General features: G+C 39.8%; 1 protein-coding gene and 1 pseudogene across 3 annotated transcripts in view; both read right to left on the minus strand.

Annotated features, from left to right (window-relative positions):
• Positions 1–18,671, minus strand: part of NVL (nuclear VCP like) — a 105,799-nt gene that overhangs the window by 25,592 nt on the left and 61,536 nt on the right. For all 3 annotated transcript variants that reach the window (XM_007167229.2, XM_057548275.1, XM_057548285.1), the window contains exons 19-21: positions 14,251–14,357; positions 2,839–2,915; positions 56–144 (exon numbers count right to left, since the gene is read on the minus strand). In XM_007167229.2, the coding sequence (XP_007167291.2) occupies positions 56–144; positions 2,839–2,915; positions 14,251–14,357 (273 nt within the window). The remainder of the gene's footprint in view (positions 1–55; positions 145–2,838; positions 2,916–14,250; positions 14,358–18,671) is intronic.
• On the minus strand, positions 17,116–18,037 carry LOC103008675 (serine/arginine-rich splicing factor 3-like; annotated as a pseudogene).

The following is an 18,671-nucleotide window of genomic DNA, read 5'->3' on the forward strand; positions in this document are numbered from 1 at the left end:
TAGGTATCCAGAGTCATAATTAACTAGGACTGAGAGATTCTGTAGAGAACTGTACCTTTTTCACTTCCACTCTTCTGTCTTGCCATTTCCTGCCTCAAGGCACAGATAGAAGCCTCCCGTACCAAAGCAGAGAGATCTGCACCCCTGTAATAAAAGAACCGTTCTTATTCATTTATTCTTAGACACTGCAAGAGCCCAGAAAAAATTCTGACAGCAATTTCTTTTTAAGTCACATATTAAACAATCAGAAAAGACACTAACCAATAAAGGTGGGATAAACTGATCATGGTCAGTATGAAAGAGCTTTTAGTTTTCACCTAAAATATTTCTAACTTTCAGAAGAAAGGAAATTATGAAGGAAACAATGCAATGAATCATAAATATTCCCATGCTAATCACTATAGATACTAATGATAATATAAAAAGTCTAAAACAACCAGTCAGTAGAAAGCAACTTATACATTATTTATTGTAAAATTTTCATTCACAAGGCCCATGCTAAAGTGCTAACTGGCCCATTACCAGTATATACCATTAGTATATTACCTAATGTCTAAACTAAGCTTATATAAAAAATCATTTATGACCCCTAGTTCAAAAAAGGAAAATACAAAGGCTAAAAAGTCTTTGATGCACTTGATTCAAGCTCAACCTGAATGGATACATCATAAATTACTTAAAATATGACAAGAACTAACAAGCCTTCATTTAATGGTTCTGTGTAATATGCTGAGTCAGCATGGCTCTTGAGTTCAATGAAAGACATTGGGGCTGACTGGTGTTTCAATACATTACATCTTTAACAGGATTCTTACAGATGCTTTGAGAAAGATTTTGAATTGGGGGATTAAAAACCTCATTTCTAGACAAACATTTAACATATAATGTGACAACCCACGTAACTAATAAAATTAAAGACCCACAGAGTTTAAATTATTAACTGAATCCAATCTTTCTGTTGGTTACGTGTTAGGTTTGTAACATTATTTAATAATCACACACATTAACCAATAATGTAACAAGTAGCTGAAGACTGTAGTATTATACTGCCTTTCAAACCGTGAAGACAGTGGCATTAAAACTCAAAACATACAACATTCAACTTTAACCCTAACCCATATTAACTGACTCCTTACGTGGTATAATCCAGAAGATTTGGCCCAGGGTAAGTTCTGCCATCAAAACTGCCTCTGTTACCAACTGAAAATCTTTTCAGATTTTAGCACCCAAACATGTAAACTACTCACTTAAGTCTTACTTTCTTTAGCAGTAAGTTCATTAATTATAGACTGGCATGCATTTGATTCCCAATGAGGGGAAGAGAGACATTCTCCTTAAAGGTAAGGTAGGGCTTTTACATACGCCCCTCACCACCACGGCCTGGGGGACCATTTCCCTTTCACTGAGACAGTCACTGCTTTCTTAAGTGAGCCAAGAGTCCTGACCAGAGTGCGGCAAATCTCTCAGGCGCGTTGGGGTTGAGGTGGCAGAACAAAGATCAAGACTCAGATCCCTAGATGTTCATATATGAAAAAACTGGACATTAAACTTTGGATCCCGGCCACATGCCCTAAAAATGACCAGCATGGTTTCAAGTGGAATCATCTTAATAAGAGACGGTTATGTGGGCTTCCCTAGTGGCACAGTGGTTAAGAATCCGCCTGCCAATGCAGGGGACACGGGTTAGAGCCCTGGTCCAGGAAGATCCCACATGCCGCGGAGCAACTAAGTTCGTGCGCCACAACTACTGAGCCTGCGCTCTACAGCCCGTGCACCACAACTACTGAGCCCGTGCACCACAATTACTGAGCCTGCGTGCCTACAGCCCGTGCTCCGCAACAAGAGAAGCCACCGCAATGAGAAGCCTGCGCACCGCAAGGAAGAGCAGCCCCTGCTCGCCACAACTAGAGAAAGTCCGCGTGCAGCAACGAAGACCCAACGCAGCCAAAAATGAATGAATAAATAAATAAATAAATTTATTTAAAAAAAAAAAAAAAGAGAGAGACGGTTATGTGAAATTCTTCAACCAGAACTGGAAAGAACCGAGTGCCTATATCAGTACCAGTGGCTATGTTCCTTGGATATAAATTTACACTGCTGAATAATAGACTCCTGAAGACCTCAAAGATTAAAACACTGCTTTCCTTGACTGACTTAGCTTCAGAAAGCACATTATCTGACCTTGACCTAGAGGAATATCATGAACACCCTAGTATATTGTGGACAATCAACAGGGTTTTTTAAATAAGCCAGAGGGAGAGATGTCCCCTATTAGTCCAAAGTGAATTTCATTTTCTTCCCTGTGAACCAAAATTAGGAGAGTTAACAAATTTACTTAAAAACACATGTAGGAAACAACAAAAACAACCACCACCACACACATATGAAAGCTGAAGGCAGAAATATTTGACCTCCTGCTTTTACTACAGGCTGTGTGAATATTAACAGGTGTGCTGTGAAAAATGCATTCTGAGGCTTGAAAAACTTGTAGATTATTTTCTTTTAAATGCTGAAGCACCTCGATAATTTGGCAGCTGGTAATGAAATGTCTGCTTTAATATTCTGGAACAACAGAGACAATTTGTGAAAGGCAGTGATGGTGGTCAGGGTAGCTGAGTACCAAGAGTGAACATATGAGAGGATTCCCCTTACTCCTGGGAACTCCTCAGAGCCTCAAAATGGGTAGTACCTTCTCTAAGAAGGAAGAAAGACGAAAAGCCAGACGCTGGGTGCTTTACAGGATTCCTAATTTAATCCTCCCAACATCATTCTCCCTCATTTTGCACATGAGAAAACTGAGCCTCAGAGAGTTAACTGATTGGAGATGGAGATACTCACGTATAGCAATCACAGCGAAGGTCACCAGCAACTGCTTCCAAATTTACATCTGCATCCAGTGGGGGTTTGGTGCCATTCTGAGTAAGAGAGAAAAATCCACTTTCATTGAGGCTTTAAAGATCTATATTTTCCCACATAATAGGTTCTAAATAAATAGTAATGGCTGCTTGACTAAATGAATATAATTGACTCCCAGACTAGTGTTACAGATTTTTACAAATTTCAATTTTGAGAAATGAGGTTAAGAAGTAGATCCCAAACTTGGGAAAGCTGAAGGCAAACAATTTATGCTGGTGAAGTCTGAAGAATCTGTAAGTACTATAGCAAAACCAAAACACCAAGAACAAAACCCACCACCCTCAATCTTTCCAAAGGTGAAGAATCACACTTCCTTTCCCTGATATGGCAAGTACATAAGCAGTGATTAGTTTTGATGTGCATATGTGCTTAGTTTTGGTGTGAGGCTGGCTAGGAAGGGAGAAATAACATTGAACGTGGCCAAGAGAGAACAATCAGCAAACTGCTCTACAAAAAAAAGCCAAAAGCCCTCTGTGCTCAATGTGTTTTTTCCTAACCCTTTATCTAAATCTCAACCCTGACTTTGGTGCCAATTCCCCTTCAGCTCATACTAAGAGATGCTAGAAAGGACAAGTATCAGAACAGCCTTAGAATTCCAACACCACTTAACACGGTACCTTGCATGCATACAGTACATATTTAATAACATTTTTAGTGACTTAAACTGCAGAGGCAAACAAAACAGTTCTTAGTGACTTAAAGTACAGGACATTGTTAAGATGGTAGGTTTGTGAGTATTTGCTTTATTATTCTGATTTATTCTGATTCATAACTTAAATCTACATTGCATATTGTCTTTCTTTGGTAGCAAATACTACATGGAAATAAACAGTTTAAGAAGAAACACACAGGAAAAAAGTAAATAAACATATGTCATTAAGCCTCAAGTGTAAATATTAGCTCGGCAGGTGCTCCAAGCAGAGGGTCAGACGACCCAGCACCTTGAGCTATCACCTGCTTCTGGTCCATGCTCAGAGGGTGTCCTCTCATGTCCTCCCAGCTGGGCATGTTTAAGAATTTAATCAACTGTACATCTGCTAGCTGCTATTATTTGATAAAATGCAAATGTTCATCTAACACAGGTTCAAGAAACAGTTATGTTTCCCATTCAATCCACTCTGACCTGCGAAATAAACATGGGAAAATAAACTCTCTGTGTGACCTCAGGAAACAATCTTTGTGCTTTTTTCTTTTCTCCCTCTGGCTGTGTGTAAAACTGGACAGTCAGACTGCGTGATCCGTAAGTTTCCTTCAATCTCCTCAGTTAACCTTGTGCGGATAGAGGTGGGCAGTGCCTGAAGGAAGCAGGAGGCCAGCTTCTGTGGCTCTGGTAATGTTCTCTCTTTTACTGTGGTAAAATTTATGTAACAAAATTTATCATTTTAACCATTTAAAAATGTATAGTTTAGTGGCATTAATTACATTCACGTTACTGTGCAACCATCAATCTCTAAAACATAACCAGCCACCTTCCCAAAATGGAACTTTGTGTTAAGGGACAACCCTCCCCTCCCCTACTCCCCCCGCGCCAGCCCCTGGCAGCCACCATTCTACTTTCTGTCTCCATGAAATTAACTGCTAATATTCTTTCTTGAAGGTTTTGTTTATAAAAACGCATGAAGTTGGACATTTAATGATATGTCTACTTTTCTGTACGTGCATTATACTTTAATAAAAAGCTCTGAAAAGTGGAAATAACACTGAACCAGGAATTTAAAAACTTGAGTTCTGAAGTTCAAATCTGCAACTGAATGGACATTTGGTAAGGCCCCAAATCTTTATTGCATATTTTCGTAATTAAAAAAACCCAGCATCGGGGGCTTCCCTGGTGGCGCAGTGGTTGAGAATCTGCCTGCTAATGCAGGGGACACGGGTTCGAGCCCTGGTCTGGGAAGATCCCACATGCCACGGAGCAACTGGGCCCGTGAGCCACAATTGCTGAGCCTGCGCGTCTGGAGCCTGTGCCCCGCAACGGGAGGGGCCGCGATAGAGAAAGGCCCGCGCACCGCGATGAAGAGCGGTCCCCGCACCGCGATGAAGAGTGGCCCCCGCTTGCCGCAACTGGAGAAAGCCCTCGCACGAACCGAAGACCCAATACAGACAAAAATAATAAACAAATAAATAAATAAATAAAAAAGAAAATCCTTTAAAAAAAAAAAAAAAAAAAAAAAAAAAAAAAACCCAGCATCTTTTTTTTTAATTTAAAAAAATTTTAATTTTTGGCCATGCATCTTGTGGGATCTTAGTTCCCTGACCAGGGATTGAACCCGGGTTCACAGCACTGAGTCCTAACCACTAGACCACCAGGGAATTCCCCCCAAAACCCAGTATCTTATCTCCAGATAAGTAGAGATAATTTGGTGCTATATTTGGGAGGGGAAGGGGAAGTCTTGTTTAAATAGTGATGATGAACAGGTAATAAGGATTTATCATGATGGAGAATAGAAATGTTTGGACTTTCCAAGCTATGTCGGAAGTGGGAAAGCCTGAGGACACTGCCCTGTTGAGTCCCTCAATCTACCAGTAGCAGGAGGTAGGGGGTAGGGCAAGAGGCTACCTCATTAGGCATGAGCCCTTTTGAGATTCTTTAATGTTCTTAAGAAACTATTAGGGCTTCTCTGGTGGCACAGTGGTTAAGAATCCGCCTGCCAATGCAGGGGACACAGGTTCGAGCCCTGGCCTGGGAAGATCTCACGTGCACGGGGCAACTAAGCCCGTGTGCAACAACTACTGAGCCTGTGCTCTAGAGCCCATGAGCCACAACTACTGAGCCCATGCGCCACACCTACTGAAGCTCACGCGCCTAGAGCCCGTGCTCCACAACAAGAGAAGCCAACGCAATGAGAAAGGAAGGAAGGAGGGAAGGAGGGAAGGAAGGAAGGAAGGAAGGAAGGAAGGAAGAAACTATCAACCCTACCTTGATGGTCACCCAGCACATGGATGTCCCCTGTGCTGCTAGAGAATTTTACCTCAAACTATCTACTGTCCTGTTTTTTTTGTTTGTTTTTAATTTATTTTTGGCTGTGTTGGGTCTTCGTTGCTGTGTGCGGGCTCTCTCTAGTTGTGGCAAGAGGGGGCTTCTCTTGTTGCGGAGCACAAGCTCTAGGCATGCGGGCTTCAGTAGTTGAGGCACTCGGGCTCAGTAGTTGCAACTCTCGGGCCCTAGAGCGCGTGGGCTTCAGTAGTTATGGCTCGTGGGCTCTAGAGTGCAGGCTCAGCAGTTGTGGCTGAGTTGCTCCGTGGCATGTGGGATCTTTCTGGACCAGGGCTCGAACCCGTGTCCCCTGCATTGGCAGGTGGATTCTTAACCACTGTGCCACCAGGGAAGTCCTCTTACCATAACTTAAAAAAAAGGGAAGTTATGACCCATTTACACTATTATTCTGATGTTTAATCCTGTAATTCTGATTAAGCATTATACGTTATGGAAAACTCAGGTTCAAAAAGTAATTCAAGATGTGCTACAACTTTTATGTTATTTCAATAATTACATCTATATTGAGTCACAGAAATCTATTCTTATAGCACATAACAGAGTCTGCAATCAGCAATGATTTTTATTCATATAGTTGAGTGGAAAACAAATAAAGAGGAAAATTAACATAATCGTACCACGATAACATGGTAACTGTTACTTTGCAATTTCTTGCCAGTCTTTGAACATATACATAGAAACACATATCTCTAAATGCAAATCAAAACTACAATGAGGTACCACCTCACGATGGTCAGAATGGCCATCACTAAAAAGGCTACAAATAACAAATACTGGAGAGGGTATGGAGAAAAGGGAACCCTCCTACACTGTTGGTGGGAATGTTAAATTGGTGCAGCCACTATGGAAAACAGTATGGAGGTTCCTCAAAAAATTAAAAATGGTGTTGCCATATGATCCAGCAATCCCACTCCCGGGCATATATCCGGATAAAACTCTAACTCAAAAAGATACATGCACCCCTACATTCATAGCAGCATTGTTCACAATAGCCAAGACATGGAAACAACCTACATGTCCATTGACAAATGAATGGATAAAGAAGCTGTGGTACATATATACAACAGAATACTACTCAGCCATAAAAAAGAATGAAATAATGCCATCTGCAAACATGGATGGACCCAGAGATTATCATACTATGTGAAGTCAGAAAAAGAAAGATAAATACCATATGATATCACTTGTATGTGGAATCTAAAATATGACACAAATGAACTTATCTACGAAACAGAAACAGACTCACAGACATAGAGAATAGACTTGTGGTTGCCAAGGGGGGTGGGGGAGTGATGGATTGGGAGTTTGGGATTAGCAGATGCAAACTATTATATACAGAATGGATAAACAACAAGGTCCTACTGTATAGCACAGGGAATTATATTCAATATCCTGTGATAAACCATAATGGAAAAGAATATGATAAAGAATATATATATATATATATATATATATATATATAAAACTGAATCACTTTGCTGTATAGCAGAAATTAACACAACATTGTAAATCAACTATATTTCTTCAATAAAAGAAAAAAGAAAAAAACACACATCTTTGTATCCTGTTTTTGTGAGATAAAGTTTGCTCATCAGTAAAATGGAAATAATATTCATTTGAATATTTAAATATTCAATTGAAACAGTTCAAAAGGCAGTTGCAAGGATTAAGCATATTCATATTTGTAAAGTACCTGGAACACAGTAAGTGCTTAATAAATATCACTTTTTATTATATCAGATATTCTTATCTTAGTTCATGAAAATTTAACGGATATGTTTCTTGGTGAGATGTTATATGTTTTAGTCTTACGGGGCACATTTTAAAAAACATATTGAGAATTTTGGGTCTCTTAGTGGAATTTTTATCACTATTTTAAAGACTGCATATTACCTCAAAGCACTTGGCAGACATCAAATAACCTTTCTGACTTTATGAGATAAGGGTAAGTTTTAATGACATTTATAGGAAGAAACAGAAATTAAGAAAAAGTTCTACTTGTCCAAGGGGTTTTTAGTGATAAACCTCTTATTACCACATCATTACCAGAAACACCAAATAGAATATATAAAAAAAGTAGTATGTCATTGCTTGTTTTTCTCTTAAGAAACTTAGACTCCAAAAGATATTTAGAAGTTGCTCTGACCCACAGATCTTTAGATTTTTAGGACCAAGACTAAAGAATTTTATTCTAATCTCCCCAAAATATTTCAAGTATTAATTGGAAAAAGAGGAAATAGTATATATAAAACAATCTGGGGAATTTAAGTAAAAAGCCAGCAAACTTTGAAATAGAAAGGTTTATTAAACATTAAAAAGGCCAATTTTTCTCACTTTTGTCTGAGTCTTTATAAAGACTGCCATGGGCAGGAGGTCTGCCTTGTGGACTCTGCCCTGAAATTAGAGATTCTGCTTCCTCTCCCTCTACCCTGCTTTAGCTTTAGCCATCAACAAAGATCTTTAAGCAAAAACATTCAAGGCCTCTGGAGGGAAAAAGATAAGGATGTGAAATGCAGTGCAAGCAGCTCTCCTCAGACGGCAACAGAAAGTGCACCGTCACTCAGGCCAGTGCGGGTCCCTTCCTCTGGAGTGGGTCTGAGAACATGACACGCCCATAACCGCTGCAAAAATACAGTCTAAGACTAAACAGCCAAAAGCCCTCCTTTGCCTTTAGCATAGACAGATGCTGAGAACTGACTATATAACAGTCTAAACGACAATCTCACAAAAGTTGCTTTTAAAGTCAAATAGATATTTATCAAAATGTCTTTTTCTGGTTTCTTTTCTTTCTATAGTCACAACTTTGTGCATGGAGGCTGCCCAAAGGGCCTTTCTATCTAATTCTAGGCCTTCCTCCTTAACCTCAACATTTATGTTTTTGTTTAAAAAAAAAACCCCACAAAACATTCTCTGTACCCCTCCCCCCGCTATATGCATATATGCTCATGATAGAAAATTTGGAAATATAAAGCCACTGAGACAGAGACAAGCAGGCCCTGACATCCAGCAAGTGGGCCTTGGTGTCGCTACGAGCTGGCTGGGCCCTCACAGCTAGGCAGTGGTGCTCTCCTGTTGAACATAAACAATTTCACAGAACATCAACATCAGAGAAGGCCACTCCGTGACCAGGATGGATCAAGAGAAAAACAAGATTCCTGCATAATCATGTCTGAACACAAATAAAATGTGAACACTGTCCAAACCACAGAATGGTCAAACATTGCCTGTCCCAGCTAGTGTAAATGACAGCTGCTTCTTTACCAATCACAGCCTTAGCCTTGGTCTAGTCTTCCTTCTTGTTAAGATTTATTAAGACCCTCAATCACAGAATAATGCCTGGTTTTTGAAAGCAATTCAGAGCAAAGCCCCTTAAACTCTTCCCAAACCTAACACAAACACAAATCACTGAAGTCCTTTCTAACATCCTCTTACTGAGTCGCCCCACAGTTCTCTGTGGTGTGGGTCCTCCCTCACTTCAAAGAGAAACAAGCCCTGCTTGTTCAACTCCAAGTGTGTTTCTGGTCTCTGACTGGAGGGCCCTGAGAAGGCAGAAGAAGTAACCTGTAAGCCCATCCCCAAGAGGCAAGCACTGTTCATATTTTGCTATGTTTTCTTCTTGACTTTTTTCTTTATATTTCTTTATGTAGTTGAAATCTCTAGGTTACTCAGTTGCCTTCATTTTTCTCCCTTTCTCAGGAATGAATTAATATGCCTGTTGTTGTTTTATAAACATTCATATTATCTTTTCATCTAGAAGAAAAGCTCCTTATAAGTAAGGACTATGTCTTATGTGCCTTAGTCTCCTCACAGTATACACACAACCAGGGATGTATTTAGTTTACAATAAATACTTGTTGACTGACTAGAAGATCATTCATTTAGGTTAATATTCTAGTATTTTATTTTCCTAATAATTTTATCTTTGAAGTGGGGCCTTTACCCCTGAGTCCAAGAGCTAACAATTTTAGCAAATAGCGCTGAAATTCTAGATGAAGGAAGTGTAAACTTGTTCCACGGTGCTGAGTACCATACAGTGGATGACATACCTCTGGAAGAATGAGCCAATCATTCTTCTGGGTCCAAATCTGTAAGGCCCTCAACACCAAATACCTCATGAATTATTACTCCAATCTTTGCCTTTAATTAGTGATCTCCCACAGGCAAGTGTGAAGGTATCATCATTATATCATTATAAGAAATTTACAGAAACAAATTAGGATTGTATAAATGTGCCTGTGTGTGTATACATACATACACACATATGTTAACCAAAGCAATCAAAACAATATGGTACTGGCACAAAAACAGAAATACAGATCCATGGAACAGGACAGAAAGCCCAGAGATAAACCCACTTACCTATGGTCACCTAATCTATGACAAAGGAGGCAAGAATATACAATGGAAAAGACAGTCTCTTCAATAAGTGGTCCTGGGAAAACTGGGCAGCTACATGTAAAAGAAAGAAATCAGAACACTCCCTAACACCATACACAAAAATAAACTCAAAATGGATTAAAGACCTAAATGGAAGGCTGGACACTATAAAACTCGTAGAGGAAAACATAGGCAGAACACTCTTTGACATAAATTGCAGCAAGATCTTTTTTGATCCACCTCCTAGAGTAATGGAAATAAAAACAAAAATAAACAAATCTAACTAAACATAAAAGCTTTTGCACAGCAAAGGAAACCGTAAACAAAACAAAAAGACAACCCTCAGAATGGGAGAAAATATTTGCAAATGAAGCAACCGACAAGGGATTAATCTCCAAAACATACAGACAGCTCATGAAGCTCAATATCAAAAAAACAAACAACCCAAACAAAAAATGGGCAGAAGATCTAAATAGACATTAACCAAAGCAAACAAAATCTCAATATCATAGTCTCTAATGACAGAGCCAAGGAAAGGGAGAGAAATGCCTTGATGCATTCATTATCAAACTTGATTGATACAAAGAAACAAGTACATATAACTAAAGAAGGGGTTCTTAACTTTGGCATTATTGATATTTTGAGTTGGAAAATTCTTTGTTGTGGGGCTGTTTTGTATGCTGTAGCATGTCCAGTAGCACCATCACTCCCCTGCCTTGGTGATAAACAAATGTCCCGAGACATTGCCCTTGGGGTGAGATGGGTTGTTGGTCATGGTAAAACTGCCCTAGGTTGAGAGCCACTGAACTAAAGCAATGTGTTTTCATGGCTTTGACCACCAGCTATGTGCTGATGACAGGCGAAACCATAACCCAGCCAGAGGACTCCTCTGAACTCCCAACCACAGGACTAACATCCTGCTACACGTCTCCCCTTGGATAGTGCCCAAGCACCTGAAACTCAAATAACATCTCCTCCTCATTCCTAAATCTCTTATGCTGACAGACACCACCATCTATTCAGCTGCTCAAGCTGAGAAATCATCTTCCTTTTTCTTTACACCCCTAACTCTATAGTTAATCCAATGTCCTATTAATTAAAATCTTTAAATAGTCCTCACATCTATGTCCTCTTTGCTATTCCCCTGATACTGCCTTAGTTCCGGCATGCCTCATTTTACAACCTTTCCTTTCACCTTCCTCCAAGCTGGCTTCCACACTGCTGTCAGTGGGGTCTTGTTAACCCCCAGAGCTGGTTATCCTCCTGTTCCCCCTCCTGTGGGAGACAGTTATGAACACTGCTCTGTGCACTTTTAAGTAAGGGTGGCCCAGTGAAGTAGGAACACAGAATCTTCCGTTGCCAACACAGAAGGAAAATACTAAAAAAAAAAGTTATGTTTAAAAATTTACCAGTGGCAACCAAATAAAGAAAGGGGGTAAACCTTATGTTGTAAATGTTGAAAAGTGGGTTCCAAGGAAAGAGATCATTCTGGAGTGGCTAGTAATTAGGTCTCCATTCCTGGGAAGCAGCACTGAGGAAAGAAGCTAACAAAATCTTATGAATGTCCATTAAGATTCCAATCTGGAGAGAAGCAGTTTTTGGAGCAGATATCCCTGGGAAAAGCTAAACACAAACATTCAGATATACTATCAGGGGATTTCAGCAGAATCAGGAAGAACCGCCAAGGTATGCCATTCCCCAGGAGCTGCGCAGCACTGGGGGCACAAGCACATGGGAATGAGACAAGCTCTGCATGAAGAGAGCAGGTCCAGGCATCAGGCATTTCACAGGGTCTCTTTCAGAAGAGAGTAAGTTCAGGCTTCCTTATAATGGTCAAATCAGTACCAGCTTAGCTCTCTTTCCCACCCCCAGGCTATAAAAATGTGGACAGAAAGCAATAAACCAGACCTCAAATTGTAATGTGTGAAGTGTAGGAAAACTAGTTCCAGGTAGAGTGAGAGGGTGATGAGAGAACTCATTCACTCTACACTGGGACAAAGAGAAGGTATGGATGAAGTAACCATCAAGTTCATTTCACGAACTTGGGAGTTCCAATGAAAGGAAGGAAAAAAGGAAAAAAAGAGAAGACTTCAAGTTTAATCACAGTGCAGTAGAGTGCAGTAGAAAGAGACAAATTAAAGCAAGTAGACAGGGGCTTCCCTGGTGGCGCAGTGGTTAAGAGTCCACCTGCCAATGCGGGGGACATGGGTTCGAGCCCTGGTCTGGGAAGATCCCACATGCCGCGGAGCAGCTGAGCCCTTGCGCCACAACTACTGAGCCTGCACTCTAGAGCCCGTGAGCCACAACTACTGAGCCCACGTGCCACAACTACTGAAGCCCACGCACCTGGAGCCCGTGCTCCACGGCGGGAGAGGCCACTGCAATGAGAAGCCCGCGCACCACAACGAAGAGTAGCCCCAGCTCGCCGCAACTGGAGAAAGCCTGTGCACAGCGGCGAAGACCCAACGCAGCCAATAATAAAATTAAATAAATAAATAAATTTAAAAAGTAAATAAATAAAAAATAAAGCAAGTAGACAAGATACGGAAGACAAAGGGTATCTAATATAAGAATAATCAGTGACCTTGAAGAAATAAATCCAACAAATGATATAGAAAAAGTATTCATACATACAACACAGAAACATTTCCCTGGAATGAAGGAAGAATTGCACCCACAAAATAAAAAGGCACACCAGACTTTAGTTCTTCACTACTCAAAATAAAACCCCACTATCACCACCACCAGCAACAGCAACAACAAAAAACTGACAGGGACATATCTTATTTCAGTTATTAAACTTCAAAGATAAAGAATTTTTCAGGGATCCAAGCAGAAAAAGCAAGTCACCTACCAAAGAGAAAACAAAGATCAGACTGACCTCAGACATTTTACAAACACATTCAATGCCCAAAATCATGCTGCAATTTCTACAAAGACCAGAAAGACTGTGCGACCAGGGAAAAATTATATCATTTAATATATCATTTAAGTATAAAGCTAATATAGCATTTAATTATAAAGACAACAGGCAGACACTCTTAATCATGAAAAGCACTTGAGGAATACAGTTGAATAAACTATTAATAAATGGAATAAACCTGATGATGAAATACAGTCAACCAAATGACAAAATGAAATAAACTAGAAAACATAAAAGCTGTGGCAAAAGTGCTGGTTGTGAGTACTGTATCTATTTAAATGTGAAACTAAGAATATGACTCTAGAACAGAACGTAAACTTGATGACACTGGGCAAATAAAAAATATACAGGGAACAAAAGCTGGTAAGTGGAAAAAGGGAAATACAAGAATGCTAATCATCTAACTTTCAGAGCAGAAATTAAACTGATGCCACCTAAAATGAAACGTGTACTTGGAAGTTTAATAATTCCTTTAGTTTTGTTTTCTGTTAAATTTCAAATAAATTTAACTTTATTTAAATAATGTGTTAAATTTATTCCCCTTCCTCCTTCTCATTCACTCAACCATCCACCCATCCAACAACCCATTCTGCATAAAGATGTTTGGAATGATGTCTACACTAAATGTTAATGCAGATTATTTTGCAGTAGTTCAATTTAGGGTGATCTGCTTTCTTCTTTGTATTCTGTATGCACTGCTTATGATTTTTATAAAAAGAGCAAAGTCAATACTGTACAGGCATCTTAAAAGTTGGCACATACCAACATGGAGGACAGAATTCAACGCTGTGGCTTCAAAACTCAATTTTTCTCTGGATATTTAAAATAGGCCTATATCTATTTACTTTTCATCTCCAAAAGCTCCTATTCCATTCCAAATACGCTCTGAGAACAATTCCTTTAAAGTAACAAAGATATTACAGGCTGGGCAAATATTTAAAGCTACAGAAAAGACAGTGATTAGGCACCCTAAATGATCAGTTATCTGTATTTAAAATGCAAGAAACATACACTAAAATATACCATTTCCTTTACTCACTTTTGTGATAGTTTTTAAGATGGCGAGACGATCTGCTGGGGGTGGCAAACCCACAAAGAGTGTTTTGTCCAGGCGGCCTGGGCGCAGGATTGCAGGGTCAATGATATCTAGAGACGAAGGGAGGAAAAAGGCTTAAATAAATGAAACAGAATCTTTTACAAAATATAATTAACATGAGAGATAGGAAGAGTACATTTTTAAGAGAAAAAGTTGATAATTTAGACTTTTTTACAGTTAAAAGATTCTGCTCATCCTTAAGAAAGTGAAGTCCACCCGCCTCCTTCCTGCCCCAAACCTGCTTTTCCTTCAGGATTCTCAATCTCAGATGATGACCCCCACCTGCCCCCCCAAATACCAGGCAGGTTTCTCCCTTCCCTCTAACTGGAGATACATTCTATCAATTCTATTGAGTCCGCCTCCCATTACCTAGACCCTAAGTCAAGGCCAAATGTAATGCCCCCCTAACTGGTCCTATTTCTAAACTTCCCCTCTCTGGGACCCCTTAGAATGATGCCAAGGTTATCTTCCTAAAATACATATTCAATTCTCTCAACTTCTGATCCCACTACAGATTGAAGCCTAACACTGGCACCCTCATGTGTCTGACAAGCCTAAGGGTCACCTGACTCTACAGGGCAAAGGTTCTCAAAATTCTGGTCTCAGGAAACCTTTGCACTTTATCATACAGCATATCCTATCGGCTTTCTTTTACTCAACACACTTATTTTGAGATTCACCTAGGTTGTTATTTGTATTAGTACTTAATTCTTTTTTATTGCTGAGCAGCATTCCATTGTATGGGCATGCCACATTTGTTTTTTAGTTCTTCTGTTGACAAACATTTGGTTTGTTTCTAGTTTTGAACTACTACAAATAGAGTTGCTATGAACGCTCAAGTACAAGTCTTTGTATATGCTTTCATCTCTCTTTAGTAAATACCTAAGTGTGGGATGCAAAGCAGTATGGCTATAACACCCTGTAGGTGCACATTTAACTTTTAAAAATCAACAAACTGTTTTCCAAATGAGTTGTACCATTTTACATTCCCAACAGCAGTAGTATATGAGAGTTCAAGATCCTCCATATCCTTGTCAATACTTAGTATAGTCTTTTGTTGTTGTTGCTGCATTATGATTTAATCTAATGGCACAAAAATTTGAAATTACACCTCCTCTAGATTTCTAAGAGCAAGGTTATGCATGCCTCCATATTCAATTCTGCACTGTTACATTTGAACCATATAGTGAATTTTACATCATGATGGATCAACTTAGGATTCCCATGAAACACCTCAAATTATATAAAATGGAAGCAATTTTTAAAGTTTTGTGTAAAGCTTTCATGCTAATGATAAAAGCCTTTTTTTTTATGGGAAACTTTGGATTATAATGTATCAGGTGGCTCTACCTTAAAATGTTGATCACTGAATATCATGGACTTTGAACTGGCTTCTACTCCTAAAAATGTATCATCACTTAGGTGGACAACCAAAAACTCCCTTCACTTCAAAAGCCGCAACTGTGTTTCTTACAAAATAAGATTTGTGTAACCAACTGCCTTCTATGGGACAAGAACTTTGGTAATGCTGGGTTCAACTATTACACAATTATGCTAATATTTTATTTTCAGAAGTACTTTACAAGAAAATATAAGTATGGCTTCCAATAGGAATGTTATACCTGGACTTGGTACCAAGCTCAAATTTTAGTTTTGCAAGGAAAAACAGGCTTTCAGGTTAAACAACAATTTGTAACCAAAACTTTAATCCCAAGGATTCTCACAAAACATATAACAAATGACAGCATGAAAAAAAATCTTGCACAGCAACTCAAAGTTCAGCTCTACAATGTACCCTTAAACTGGAAGGACACTGGTATTTTAGTCTCAAATTTCCAAATAAATAATGTTACAAAGAGCTATGTATTCACATACAGGAATCACAGAAGGAACTTCTGACCTAAAGCAAAGGTAAACTAATTTCTTGAAACTTCTTTGATTCTACACCAACTGGACAACCTCTTGTCCAGTGTGAACACTAAGTGGAATTTTTAAACCTCTAATCTAGTTTAAGGGTGCAGCTTTAATTTTTACCTGCTGGCTTGTGTTCACAGCAGGTTTTAAAGACTGCTTGCTTAACTACAGCTGCATACCGTATTCCAGCTATGGAAAGAGTCTTTTCAATTTTTGCCAGTTTTGTTTCCATAATATTAAACATCATACTTTAGCTGGGCAGGAGTTGGAGATTTATTATCAGTCTACGCAAGACTAAAATTCAAAGCAAATTCAATTTTGCTTAAGGGAACATTGTAAAGTAACAATTCTTGATATTATATGCCTCATATAGTCCATTTGAAACCATAGAGAATTACACCTTTATGCGTCACTGTGCCAACAGACAGACAAATGTGAACAGCTAAAACATCTTAAAAATGCACCAAGCTTGGACTTCCCTGGTGGCGCAGTGTTAAGAATCCGCCTGCCAATGCAGGGGACACGGGTTCGAGCCCTGGTCTGGGAAGATCCCACATGCCGCGGAGCAACTAAGCCCGTGAGCCACAACTACTGAGCCTGTGTGCCACAACTACTGAAGCCTGCACGCCTAGAGCCCGTGCTCTGCAAAACAGAAGCCACCGCAATAAGTCCGCACACCACAACGAAGAGTAGCCCCCACTTGCCGCAGCTAGAGAAAGTCTGTGCGCAGCAACAAAGACCCAATGAAGCCAAAAATAAATAAATAAATAAATTTATTAAAAAAGAAATGCACCAAGCTTATGAATTCTCAAACAAAACTTGAATTTTCTGTACATACTCCTGTCAAATGAAATTATTTCCTGTACACCACTCCGCCTCTTGCAAACTGGTCTTCTATTTCCTTTCATTTGACCTAGATCGGCTACGAGACCTAGAGAAAGTTCGGGACGGCTTGTGATTTCTCTCCCAGGACGGCAATTTCTCTCTCCTCCTATCTCTAGAAAGGGACCTGCTCCAGCTGTAGGAGAAGGTTCTCTGTCTTGGAGATCTGTGGCTCTGCGGCGAGGGAGGCCTCCTCCTTCAATAATCTTCTTGAGGAACTTCCCTGGTGGCGCAGTGGTTAAGAATCCACCTGCCAATGCAGGGGACACAGGTTTGATCCCTGGTCCAGGAGGATCCCACATGCCACAGAGCAACTAAGCCCATGCAGCATAACTACTGAGCCTGCACTCTAGAGCCCATGAGCCACAAATACTGAGCCCACGTGCCACAACTACTGAAGCCCTCGTGCCTAGAGCCTGTGCTCCACAGCAAGAGAAGCCGCCGCAATGAGAAGCCTGCGCACCGCAACAAAGAGTAGCCCCTACTCACCCCAACTAGAGAAAGCCTGCTCGCAGCAACGAAGACCCAATGCAGCCAAAAAAATTTAAAAATAAATAAATAAATAAAAATAATAATCATCTTGAGGGTGACGACCCCAAGAAGGAGGTGGGCCAAGATTTCGACTTCTCTTTTCACCATTCAACAGTTCCACTCTTACTCGGCAGCCACATAGTGTTCTCCCATCTAGCTCTGCCTCTCTGGGATCTTCAAATTCAACAAAAGCAAAGCCAGGAGGGTTTCTAGCAATGCACACACTTTGGATGGGTCCACAATAGCCAAAATCTTGTTCCAATTCAGTCACTACCATTGTTTCTAAGACTACCTACATAAAGTTTACAGTCTAATGGACAGGAATCACGATGCATTTCGAGATCCTGGGCTAGAAACGCAGAGGCTCAAATCCACACACCCTCAGCTGGGTCTTTCTGGTCCCCTCCCGCCGGGCACCCGCAGATGCTCTCGCAAACCCAGCGTCCATGAAATGGCTTATAGTTAGTCTTTTTCATTTTAGTCAGTCATTCTAAGGTTTGCAGTGATATCTCACTGAGGCTGTAATTTGCATTTCCTTGATGACTAATGATGTTGAGCACCTTTTCATGTGTTTATTTGCCACCTGTATACTTTCTATGGTGAGGTGTCTGTACAAATCTTTTGCCTATTTTTAATGTCTTTGTTGTTGTTGAGTTTTGAGTTGTGTTGTTGAGTTCATTATATATTCTTTATCAAATAATATACTTAGCAAGTATTTTCTCTCAGTCTGTGGTTTGTCTCTGTATTCTCTTAGTGGCATCTTTTGAAGAGCAGTTCAATTTATCCATCTAAGAAATCTTTGCTTAATCCAAGACAGAAAAAATTTTCTCCTGTGTTTCTTCCAGCAGTTTTATAGCTTTGGGTTTTCACTGGTCTTTGATTCATCTGGGTTAATTTTTGCATATGGTAAAAGACAGGGATTAAAGTTCATTTTTCTTGCATATGGATATCCAACTGTTCCAGCGCTATTGAAAAGGCTATCCTTTTTCCACTGTATTGCCTTTGTGCTCTATAAAAAAAAAATCAATTGTCCAGAT

This window comes from Balaenoptera acutorostrata, chromosome 1, assembly GCF_949987535.1.
Source record: "Balaenoptera acutorostrata chromosome 1, mBalAcu1.1, whole genome shotgun sequence".
NCBI lineage: Eukaryota > Metazoa > Chordata > Mammalia > Artiodactyla > Balaenopteridae > Balaenoptera > Balaenoptera acutorostrata.